Source organism: Cavia porcellus, unplaced genomic scaffold (assembly GCF_034190915.1).
Source record: "Cavia porcellus strain 051 isolate PalLab524CR breed Dunkin Hartley unplaced genomic scaffold, mCavPor4.1 scaffold_24, whole genome shotgun sequence".
Taxonomy (NCBI): Eukaryota; Metazoa; Chordata; class Mammalia; order Rodentia; family Caviidae; genus Cavia; species Cavia porcellus.
This window is the reverse complement of record NW_026947507.1, coordinates 51,101,240-51,114,195: the sequence shown is the minus strand read 5'-3', so window position 1 is coordinate 51,114,195 and position 12,956 is coordinate 51,101,240. Positions and strand designations below refer to the sequence as shown.

At 44.9% G+C, this 12,956-nt stretch overlaps 1 protein-coding gene across 6 annotated transcripts in view; it reads right to left on the bottom strand.

Annotated features, from left to right (window-relative positions):
• Ncoa7 (nuclear receptor coactivator 7) overlaps window positions 1–12,956 on the bottom strand; it is a 116,620-nt gene that overhangs the window by 45,194 nt on the left and 58,470 nt on the right. For all 6 annotated transcript variants that reach the window (XM_063235044.1, XM_005008140.3, XM_063235046.1 and 3 more), the window contains one exon: window positions 1,413–1,492. In XM_063235044.1, coding sequence (XP_063091114.1) covers window positions 1,413–1,492 — 80 coding nt within the window. The remainder of the gene's footprint in view (window positions 1–1,412; window positions 1,493–12,956) is intronic.

Here is a 12,956-nt window from a genome sequence, read left to right as displayed (position 1 = left end):
CATCCTGCTTCATTTCTCAGGATCTATTTCTCCACCCCAAAAACAGAGATCTATCATCACAATAGCTACTTTACAGCTCCGACTTCATTTCATGATATGTGATCAACAAATTTGCCTCATGTTTTTATGAATAAAGCCCCTATAAAGCATTCTGAGAATGAGGAAAACCATCCAGAGTCACCGGATAAAGATTAAATAAACACACAGAACTGTGCCACAAGGACCCTGAAAGGAATGAATCAAACTCAACCAGAACCGGCAGATGCTAGCATGACCTCCTGAGAGCCACCTCTTATTCTAATGGTAAGTATAAACATAACTTGCCAAATACAATCCATGTTCCCACCACATGTGTCAGCCAGGTAGGCATACTGCATGATCAATCTGACACGTATTTATATTCACTGATGTGTGGACTAATTTTTACTCTCACATCATGGTTTGCTATATGGTGTGAAGGGGCTTGTGAGTCACACTCCTGGGTACACGCAAGTCTTAAGGGATATGGCTTTTGAATATTTTTACAAATGATAAATAATTGAATCCAACACTTCCCCATGCATGCTTTGAGGGATGGTGGCTTTCTCAGTACTATGAGGATAAAGCACATATTTAGGTAACACAAGACAGAATCACACAAGTCCTTTCTGGAAATGATTGGGTCTGCTATCTCCAGAAAGATGCGCATGGAGCTCACGAATGCCTGGCCAGGCCCTTCAAGGGGGCTCTCCGCAGGTGTACGCACCGCACCACCATTCCAAAGGGAATCCCAAGGTCTTGCTGCTGGCCCTGTACAGGGCCAGGCAGGGCACGGACACAGTGAGTGTAAAATAAGCTCAAACCCACGCAGGCAATGGCACTCCTGCTGAGCTTCTTACAAGTCAAAAAGAACACGCACTAGTGCCGTCACAGAGTGAATGAAAACTGATTGTGTATAAATATGGTCTCGCTCCTGAGCTCCAGGTGCTCCTGATGCACAGAGAGAGAGAGATGTGTGCATGACATAGAGAGTGGAGCTGTAGAGAGGGACACACACACAGCATCGATCTGTTGGTTCAGGAACAGGAGATCCATACCCACAAGCAACGTGCCAAGAACACAGCATAGAAACGTCTAATCTCCCTCCATGGATCTAAGAACTAAAGAGCAAAATAAGACATTCCAATAAGGACACCCTGATTCACTATGAGAAATGCCATGGATTATGTAAAAGAGACCTCATATCCATCCTGAAGTCCCTGTTATCACATGTAGGTCCAGGGAGAACAGAGGGAGAAAACAGAGAAGTCCTGGAACGCATCTTTAAAAGTTTGACTCTTTAATAATGACCACCACCAAGAGTAAAACACGGCAGGGAGAATGCGTGACCCAGTGGTATTAACAAACATTCACGCCACCCTGTGTATACTTACGGTGTATGCTATGGTTCCATGGGGCTTCTGGACCACCATCTTCTTCTCCTTTTTGTCATGTGTTTTGTTTTGATTGTCATCTGAAGAACAAGTTGTACATAAATGAATCATTTCACTTTCAGAAAATTAAGACAGATTAAATCTACATTATAAGAAAGCGCATTACCAAACTGACTTAAAGACAGTACCAACAGGAATGTGGACAAAGGGCACTCTTAGATCATGCTTATAAAAGTGTAACAGTTACCAGTGAATATCTGAGGACTTGTTTAACCTTAACTTTCAGTGAGTAACACAAATAAAAACACTATGGTAATATGCTTTCGAGTTACTAAAGCAGCAGTTCAAATGGTAATGATGATGAAGCTAAAGCAAAATAAACATGATCACTGTACAAATGATGCATAATGTAAATCAGCTCAGCCCCAGCAGAGAGAGAGACCTGGCAATACACAGCCACCGCCATAAAAAGTTTCTCCTCTGAGTCAGTATTTGCTCCCCTAAGAAGTTATCCTAAGGTCAACTTCAAAAGAAGAAAAATGATGTATCCTAAGAATCTGGTTATTGATTTATTACTCATAACACTAAAACCCGGCAAAGATTGCTTCATCCAATAACATATTAAGAGGGACCGTAGGTTCTGCTCTTTTTAATAGGCAAAAACGTATAATCACCAGTAGTGAAATACGCTTCAACCTAATGGTTAAATACATCTCAATATATTAATCCTGACATCAAAAGCCAGAGACATATCATTGCCATAGATAAAACACTTAAATGACAAAGAATACAAAAAGTTGGATAAGCCAAGAAAAGATAATCTTGCATGTGAGCAGAAAAATGCAAAGTAACACCAAGTACCATTTTATACCTGACGGCCTGGTAATACCAGAAAGCGGGATATTCTAATGCTGGTGGAAGCGTGAACTGCTGGCTGCAGTGGAAACTGGTGCAGTCATTCCAGCAAACGAGGCTTATCCACTGGCACATCTGTGACCAGTTACACTCACAGTGTCATCTATGGGGACAGCAGAATGATCTGGGGTGGGGCGAGAACTGGGTGTGGGGAATAAGGAGAAAGGAGAACGAGTGGGTACGTAATGAGGATCCTCGCTAGACATGACCAGTGATAACCTGCTGTGATATGAGAAGTGACGTTAACTTGGTCTTCTCTATCTGAGGTCCTCCAGAGAGAGACAGAGAGGAAGAGACAGAGAGACAGAGACAGACAGTGGGACGAGGACAGAGAATCAACAATCATCACTGCATCTATATAACAAATATAGAGGTTCGGAATGAGATTTGGAAGGTAACATAAAAAGTTAATTCATTCAGGATTTATCTGACTTCTAAGTATTTCTTTAAAATTATTTAAAATTAAAAACCAAAAGGAAAAAATAAAGATGCTGTCACAAGAGACCTGTTCTAGTCATCTGAATGTTCAAATTAGAACTAGTCATGAAACTAAGACCCTGTAAATTCTTTAGACTACAAGAAATATCCTCCCTACCTTCAGGTCTGAATTTTTCAGAAGATGAGACTAATGGCTTTCATTTCTAGCTCTCTGTGTAAGGAAACTGTACATAGTGTATACTTAAAAAAATCACAATATCATATATATAGTCTTCTTGAAACAGGGTCTCATTATGCAGTTCAGGCTGGCCTCGAACTTACAACAGTGCTCAGCACTCTTCCTCAGTGCTGAGATTACAGGAGTGTGCCACCCTGCCTGACTTTAATATTTTGTATCTTCTAACTGCAAAAACAGGATCACCTCATTCTTGGCAGGTAAGCAAAGAAAGATCAACAACTCTCTCTCTTTTTTTTTTCCCCTTCTGAAGAATCAGAAAAATGGAGACTGATGGATTCTGTTTTGCTTCCATGGAAGGTGGACAACCCAGGACACTTTCTCAGCCCTTCTTCTAAAGGCTCCTTTGGGCATTAGGTTTGGAGTCCTTTTCTCCCTTCAATGTCTCATTTCCTCTTCCTTTGGGAAGACTCTGCCCTCCTCACTGGCATCATAAACAGCCGTCAGCACAGGTCAGGCCTTTTGTAAGCCTAATGTTAGAGGTGCTTCCTACTGCAAGATCCTACACTTCCCTTTCCATCTGTGGCAGCTTCTGGTCCACACCTTCCCATGAGCTGCCTGTTGCCTCTCTTCCTAGCGGACAACACCATTGCAAACACTGATGTGTGAAATTACTTACTGTCCATCTGCCAGAGAGCAAGAAGGGCAAACTCAATCTTTCAGGATGAACTTAGTACGTACCTGAATCAGTACCAAAATCTACTTTTCACGGTGCAAAGGGGTAGGCCAAAAAAAAATGTAAAAAAACAAAAAAAAGTTTCCCTTCAGAGACTAAGCTTTTGAGATCTTTTGGGTGAAGACCATGACACACCCATCTGTGAGCTGAAACTCCACAGCCTGTGAGCTCCCCAGCATGCACTGGTAAGCCTGATGCATCTGATTGCGAGTGGCACCTCTCACCAAAATAAAACAGAGCCCAGCAGATCAAGTGCCCCTCCTAAAAGCCAGGAGCAGAACACTGTGTTTTTCAGCTGTCAAAAGAGAAAGCAGAGAAATTGGCAAATTCTAGGCACCAAATTGAGCTGCCTACATCATCTGACACAAAGTAAGGCTACACTTTACTTCCTACACGTTTCTGCGTGAGCTATGAAGAAGGCCCAAGGTGTGTGCTTGTGAGGGACTCCTGTGCCTCTCAGCGCAGCACCAGGTCGCCAGAGTTTCTGGAGACAGCCAGAAAGAGGTGTGAGCGACCACTGAAAAGGGCCATCTTCCTGTGCTCTGGGTTTGGGCGTCAAGTCCAGCAGTTGAGGCGAGGACCCATGAGGACGCCCCAGGGGGCAGTGGTGCCCTGGGGACACTGACACACACATCTAGCCTCAGGCTCATTCCCCGCCCAGCACTTTTCAAATGCTTATGATCCTCCAGCTCATAGGCATCAGTCAGTACCCAGGCTGAAAGATGGCCAAGGGCTCTGCAGAAATTATTTTGAGCCAAGTTCCTGAATCTCTTACCCGCCCAACCTAGGAATAAATCCTTTAGAGCCAGGTTCTCCTAATCCAATCTTGTAAACAAAACTGACAAAACCCTAGAATAATACACTGGCTATCAGCCTACGCCTTCTCGTGAGAACTGAATGGGGAGGAGAGACAGGCATCGCATGCCAAGAGGACCTTTGCACCCCCAGCCCAGCCACGCCCCTGATCACCCCCACAACAGAGCCAGAAGTGTCTGAAAGGCAAGGCTTTGGCTCCTCAGTCTGAGTTTTACATCCTGAGATGCAAGTTTCTCGAGGGAAGGGAAGGGAAAGGGAGGGGAGGGGAGGGGAGGGAAAGGGGAGGGGAGGACAGGGGAGGGGAGGGGAGGGAAGCCGACCCTTGTGGCCAGGGACTGCACTAGGAAGGTGACATTCAGCAAAATGCAAAGTGATCTTTGGTGATGGTGAGCTCAGCAGATGCAATGCAGAAACGGTCCTGGCGGGGCTCAGGATACAGAGTGCATCAGCTGAAGCCGGACCAGGGGCAGGCAGGGGGCACCGAGGACACAGCAGAATGACAACTGAGTGAGTTTTTTGCTGGTGCCACCACCAGCCACCACAACTGTAGTGCTCAGACCCATCGACTCAGAAGGTCCTTCCCTCCTCTCGTGAGACCAGTGGCCCTGGCCAAGCCCTTCTACTGCCATTCTCTGGTTTTCTCTTTTGGCTACCTTTTGCAGTTTTCTGGATCCCTGCATTGGCCCTTGGGCCTCCCTGACCATTCACACAGATCGTCTTAGGGCCAGCTGATTGGTCACCTTCATGCCACCTACAGCTTCAACTCACCTGTCCCAGACCAGTGACCTGATGAAGCCAGCACAGTGGACATTTTTCATGATTGTAATGGAAAACACATACAAAGACAAGCTGTGGATTTCTTGGGTCTTGAGTCCATAATTTCTACACAGACACAGGTAGGAGCTAAAAACCAGTATGTAGCCTGTTTTTAAAAATTTTTTCCCAGGTACTGTCAATTATGTGAACAAAGGCAAATAGAACTTCTGAAAATCACCAGGTTTTCCGCTGTCTCAGGACTCATTCTGCACTGGTCCTAACACTGACACACTCTGTGCATCCTCCGCTGCCCTCTCCACCCATGAGGCCACCTGCATTGGGTTCGGAAGGCCAGCCGAGGGCTCAGGACCCTCAGGGCCTCATCAACGGACGGAGGATGATTACCATGATAATCAAGGAGGGGGCAGATCAAAGAGGTGAACACTGTGTCTCTGCGAGTTTCAAAGAAAGCAAAACCCATTTCCAGTGCCACGCCTGTCCCTGTACTGGACACAGAGGTACAAAGCCAAGACAGCATGACGGCACAACTACGCTCCACTGCCCTGTCCCACCACACAGCATCCTGAGCGCAGTCCGGCTGAGGACAAAAGAGGGGCTCAGCCAACAAATCTGCACAGCTGGGTGACGCTGGCAAGTTCTTGGTCACCCTTACCTGCAAAACAAAAAGCTATCTTATAACGCAGCTGAAAACACCAGAAGATAAATATGATGTCATCTCAGAGCCTAGTGTAGAAACTATTAATACTAATTCAGTCGACACGGGTAAACAGCTATTTGAGTAGTATACTGGGTTATAAAATATCAGCAGAAAAAGTTTCATTCTAGGTTCATTCCAGAATTACCACAGTATATAATGTTAACATGATAGAATGTCAAAAATAGTTTCAAGAAGAAAAACCTTATCTGAGCTTGGTACACATCGAAAAATATTTGATGACATTAAATAGCCATACTATTGGGGATTTCCTTTTTTTTTTTTTTTTTTTTTTTTTTGTCTTCTTGAGACAGGATCTCACTATGAAGTTCTGGCTGGCCTTCAGTGCACTTTGTAGCCCAGGCTGGCTTTGAACCTGCAGGGTTTCTCTTGCCTCAGTCTCCTGAGTGCTGCAATCACAGGCACTCATATTGCTATTCAGAAAAAACAGTTTAATAACAACATCAACAACAATCTGACTGCTCAAACCCAAAGCTAATGTGGACTGCCTCAAAAGAACTTTAAGGACTCTATTTTCATTAGAAATATGCTGGGAAGGCAACAGAACTCCAGATAGGGTGCATCAAAACAATTTGCTCATAAGAAAGGAAATGGACATCACGATGCCACTCCAGGGTCTGCGGGTGTTAACTGCCCGAATCCACCCTGCGCTAAGCCCCTCCTGGTGATGCCTGGACCCCAGCTTGACAGAGGAAGAGCCCACAAGAGGAGGGGGGAAGTCACAGGTACAGCACAGGTGCCCAAGAGCAAATCCCACAAAGTCCAGGATTCCGTCCGACACAGGCTGTCCCGTCCCATTAAATACAACATGGCCACCAACCAAACGTCCCACGAGGCCATACTCCATGTATGTAAGATCATACAGAGAAGACTCCACAGTGGAGATACATACAGAAACACTTCGAGCCTAATGGAGTCAGTCTGCAGACCCCAAAGATAACGCAGTGAGTCCCTGTCACTCAGATGGTCTCTGGAGAAACTAAACTCTCCAGAATTCGCCCTGGTTAACTGAGATGAGTCCTTAGATTAGAAACCAAAGAAAAATATTAAGAAAGAAGGAAAAGAAGGCAGTAAGGGAGGCGAACAGAAAATGGGCTGGGGGTGCAGCACAGCGAGCGCTTGCCCAGCATGTGCAAAGTCCTGGGTTTGATCCCCCAGAATAAAAGGAAAACACTGACCAACAGCAACTGAAGAATTCCTATTTATGGCTTATATTCATTTTTGTCTTGGACCCTCCAGTCAAAGCAACAGATAAAAGTTTTAAATACTGAAAAGAAATAAATGTGAATTTGATTAGCAGACAGATAACCAACTACCTAGGTAAGCAGCATTATAATAAAATGTTGAAAACTCCCAGCACTGCTCAGTGAAGTGGCCAAACGTGCTAATCTCTTATGTGTGCAACAGAAATATAACAGGAAGTCTCAGGTATGGTGGCATTCAGTAATAAAATATCTGGGAATAAACATAACAAGATAATGGCAAGATAAAAAAATTTAAAAGCTTTACTGAAGTACATAAATTGAAGCCTAGAGAGAGAGGGAGGGAGGGAGAGCACATACATGCTCCCCCATAGATTTAAGACTTTAATCAACAGCAGCATCCCAATACGTAAGGTGGGGATGCTACTGGGCTCCCACAGAAGTTCTGAGGATTTTGATGCGTCAATTGATGAACAGCAAACTGCAAAGTGAGAAATAAGGACTCAAGGAACCTTAAAAATTACCATGAGTGCAGGTTGAGTGGACATTGGTTAAGATTTGGAAAAAAATGTAGATGACTCTCAGATCCACGCATATGGATTCAAGCTTCAGTGTGGTAGAACAGAACTGTAGTCAGAGCTACCCGGGAGGCTGAGGCAGGAAGATCCCTTCAGCCCAGAAGTTCCAGACCAGCCTGTACCACTTGGTGAGATTTCAGTGTTCAGTGAAATAAATCAGACAGGCCAGCTTAACTAGCAAAAGGTTTGTCTTCCCTGAGAAACTCTATAAATAAATGAAAGAGCAAATTAAAAAGCAGATAATACAAACAGGGAGAAAGATCTTCTGCAAATGGGAAAGAGACCAAGAGATGGGGTGGGGGGAGGTGTAAAGAGAATTTTAAGAAGTGTTGTATACACGTACCAACCATGGATTAATATAAACTCGTAAAATAAAAAAAAATAGTAATTTAAAAAAATGGAAGAACATATAGGCCTAATGTAAAAAGCACAATTCAGTGTAGTTAATACAGTTATTTTTTTTGGTTTCGTTTGTTTGTCTTTTTGAGACAGGGTCTCTCTATGCAGTTCAGGCTGGCCTTGAGCTCACTTTGTAGTCCAGACTGGCCTCAAACTTGCAATGATCCTCCTGCTTCAGCCTCCCAAGTGCTGTGATAACAGATGTGCATCACCACACCCAGTTCTGTTCATTGTAGTTAGGTAGCATCTGAGAGATCCTGAAAAAAAATCTCTAAATAATAAACTGTTACAATTAAAAAAGAAAAACCGAGGCTGAGTTGGGGAAGAATGAACTCCTTCTAACCCCAAGAGTGAGGCCACGAAGTACCCGTTACTCCTTTGCACCAGGTGGGTCACAAGCACTACGTGACTAATATTAATGATATCTGATGTTACTTAAGATTACTACCGTGTGACTAAAATGAGTCACACTGAGCTCAGATCTGGAATGAGAGCATCTCAGGGCAGGAAGCCGTGCATCTCGTGTTTACCTCCAAAGAGCACCTGCCTGGGGGCACGGGACTCGGCCTATGAGGGCCACATGAACCTGTGCCGGTGGCTGTCACCTGGCTGTAGGAGAGGACACAGGTGATGCTGGCTGCTCCACCTCAGCCCCAGTACTGACTCCCAGGATTCGGGACAGTGAAGTCTCAACCATCCCAATCACAGCCTGGGAGAAGGAGGCCCACATACTGCCCATGTTTCTTCTCCACCAAGAAGCAACAATGTTCCCGGGGATGTAGCAGGCGTGAGCTGTTATTCAGTGTCCATCTCATTTTTCTCCCAAAGCCGAGGGGGGCAAGGGGAAGGATGCTGGGGCAACCCCCAGCTTCGGTCCCAGCGTGCATGCTCGGAGCTTCAGCACATTACTCAGCTGCTGGTTTTCTCCTCTGTAAGGCAAGCTCCTACTTCCTGCAGCACCTCATGGTGAGTCAGAAACAAGCGCATCTCGTCCATGGTGCCTGCATAGAGGGCAGGTTCTTGGCTCTTTCTTGTGCCCTGTTTCTCTGCCCCTCTCTCCCACCTCCAAAAGCTCTTCTTTAAACATCCTTTCTCTGATAAATGGATCAAGGATTTAATTAGAGAAGTTTAGACTTTAGAAGCAAACATAGGAACTACAAAAAGCCACTTCTGCATGAATCAAAGCTACACAGAGCCATTAGTCCATCTGGACTATTAAAAAATAGCATAAACGGGTGGCTTAGGTTCAACAGAAATTTATTTCCTGCATTTCTGGATGCTGGGAAGTCCCAGGTCAGGACACAAGTAAGTGTGGCACCGGTGAGAGCCCAGTCCTCCGCCACACAGGGGTGAGCTCCCGGTACCCACACTGGCAGGGAGGTGTCCTTACAGAAAGTGCTAATTCCAATCATAAGGACCCCACTCTCAGCATCTAAAGACTTCTCTCAAAAGACTCTGCCTCGTAAGACCACTGCTATGGGCACAAGGATCTCAACACAGGAACATCGGCAGACACAAATTCAGATAATAGAGGTCATTTTCAAATCTGTGTCTAGACAGAATCTAAAAGGGGCAGAAAGAAGCTGCTGTCATTATTTGCTGCTGGCTGTGTACCACTGCTGCCACTTGTCTTCCTCTCTGCAAGGCCCCTCTGCCATGCTGCCTTGCCTTGGAGCCAGCCGGCTGTGGACTGAACCTCTACAAACTGTGAGCCCCGTGAACCCTTGCTCCCTTAACCTTGAGTGTCAGGTATTTTGTCTCAGCAACAAGAAAAGTAACTAAGAAAGCCTCCATCCAGAGAGCTACACCCCTTTTTATATATACATTACAAAGGTAAACTGTTTCTTTAGTAAAAATGGAACCATAATCTCTAACTATTGCCAACCAACTTTTCTACTGTCATATTTTGTTAAAATTCTCATTATTTTTCTACATCATTTTAAAATTGCACAGTAATGCATTTTACATCTTCTACATTATTTTTATTTTTCTGCTAAACAATGCAACAACAGTCACTGTAGTTAAGTCTGCCATGTACTGCTTCATAGGGTGAGCTTCTATCGACAGAACTATTGGGTCAAAGGGGGCAAGAAATCAAGGCCCTCATCAGAATGATAATACTGTTCACCCAGAAGACTTAACCACAGTACTCTCCCACCATCAATGTGTTTGCTGCAGCTTGAGTATTTATGTCCACCGAGAGTCCCACACTGAAACCCTCACCTCCAAGGTCACTGTAACAGGAGATGGAAATGTGAGTCTGTGACCAGGCCACGCACACAGAGCCCTTATGATGAATCAGAAAAGCCCGCACCCTCCACCTCCCTCCACGTGAGGGACCCCGGTGTCCTAGGGCAGTGGGCTCCAGTCAGGGTGAATCTGTCAGTTTTTGTCTTGGGCTTTCCATCTCCTGGAACTTAGACTTCCCTCGTTTCTCAGAAACTCTGTCTATGCTGTTTTATTGCAGGAAGCCAGAGAGACTCAAGACAAAAGCAGGGTGTTTCGCTTTGTCCTTTCCTCAGGTCACTTCTAATTTGATTTTTCAAAGCTTAAAAAAATCACCAACCATAAGCTGCTGCATAACACCTTCAGGCGTCTTTCCTGAGGTGAGTTTCTCTGTAACAGTAGAGTGCTCTAACATGATGTACCATGTGCTCTAACATGGTCCACCATGTGCTCTAACACAATGCACAGGTGTGCTCTAACATGATGCACAAGTGTGTTTTAACATGGTGCACAAATGTGTTCTAACATGGTGCACAAATGTGTTCTAACATGATGCACAAGAGTGCTCTAACATGGTGTACAAGTGTGTTCTAATATGATGCACAAGTGTGCTTTAACATGGTGCACAAGTGTGCTTTAACATGATGCGCAAGTGTGCTCTAACATGGAGCACAAGTGTTTTCTAACATGATGCACAAGAGTGCTCTAACATGGTGCACAAGTGTGCTTTAACATATGCACAAGTGTGCTCTAACATGGTGCACAAGTGTTTTCTAACATGATGCACAAGAGTGCTCTAATATGGTGCACAAGTGTGCTCTAACATGATGCACAAGTGTGCTCTAACATGGTGCACAAGTGTGCTCTAACATGATGTACAAGAGTGCTCTAACACAAGAGAAATGCCCATGGTGCGCACCACTGTGGCTACCTTGGGACTCACCTCTGAACATGAGATAGTCATGGCAGGACAGCTGTTGATTTAGTGACTGTACTTTTTCTGTTCTCACAATGATGAGGACAGTGTTCAGTTGTGTTCATGGAAGAACTGGGGCCCGGAAGACAGGGTCGGAGACCCAGACTCAGAAAAGAGTCTTTGCTGAGCCAACATCAGTACAGTCACAACGGGGTGTGCTCAGCAGTGTTAATGTCACAGCTGCTTCCCTGTGACACTCAACTCCTGAGCACTGAAATTCCCAGAGAAGAACTGTAAGTCTAACAGGAAACAGACAGACAGGTCTTTTGCAAGTGAGAAAGAGATCTGGAGCTGAAGGGAGGGGTAGGGAGGGGATAGGGAAGCAAAAAGAAAGAAGGTGTGTCACATACATGTGCCAATTTCCCACAGTAAATGTGATCACACAGGAAACGTGCACTAATAAAAATTTTAACACTTGATTTTCAGTTCTTTTTTATTCCTTTGGGAGCCATTTTTTTCAAGGTCAACCTCAATACTGATACTCTGAACTTTTAAAGTGATATTGTTTTCAGGACTGGGACAGACATGAAAACAGCAGCAGCGGCAATGCTAAAGGCAGGACCCAGGACAGAAAAGAAAGCCGAGGTCCGGATGACACCCATAATCGCTGCTGACGGCTGCAGGCGCTTCCGGGGCAGCGTTTCTGGGTCACATGGACAGAAACCATCTCTACTCTGTCTACTTGCTAACTTCATAGAACACAGAACCAAGAAATCAGGTTCTGCTGATTATAAAACTTTTACAAATGCCATGGGGCAGGAGAGTGTGCCATAGGTGTTTATTTCTTGGTACACATAATCTGAGAATGAAAAAGCAAGCTGTTATGTAAGCAGGAGGTGTTCGATTGCGGGTTTTTACACTCACCCACAGCCACATTCACGAGGGTCTCCTATTCCTACTTGTAAACTGAAGCAGGGACGATGCTCACCACCAACGCTTTTGTAACATCACTTTTCCATCCTAAGGGCCAGACTTTGATATGTTTCAAGTAAGAACATCTTGCTCTCTCAGTAAGTACATTCTGGGATATCCATGACCCCAAAACCAAATTTCCTGAGATGTGTACGCCTGGGACTGTCTCGTCTCTTTGAGCCTGAAAATAACTCTGACCTCACAACTCTGAAGACTTAAGTTGTTCTAGCAATCACTGCCTAGCTTTCTCCTTTGCTCCTCTGAAGGTAACCTTTACTTTTGTTTTCTTTTTGGTGCTGGAGATCGAACCCTGGTCTTTGTGCATGTGAGGTAAGAACTCTACCTCTTAGCCACATCCCAGCCCTGGACACTGACTTTTAAAAACTGACTTATCTATCATCCATGTGTGTTTTCTATGGTTTACCTAGGTGCCAATTTCCCTGTGATCCTACTCTAATACACACTTGAATTCCATGCTCAGGCTTCAGTTTCAGCTCCCGAAATCTTTCTTCCCCTCTTACACGGGCCGTGAAGACAGCTTCTGTGCCCAGTGTCCAGTTGCTTCATCAGGAACCCTTCTGCCCTCAGCCCTGGCGTCCATGCCTTCTGCAGGTACTGCTCCTCTGCGGTCACGTCTGTGCATTCTGGGGGCATGGACAGATCTGTCCTATTTATCACA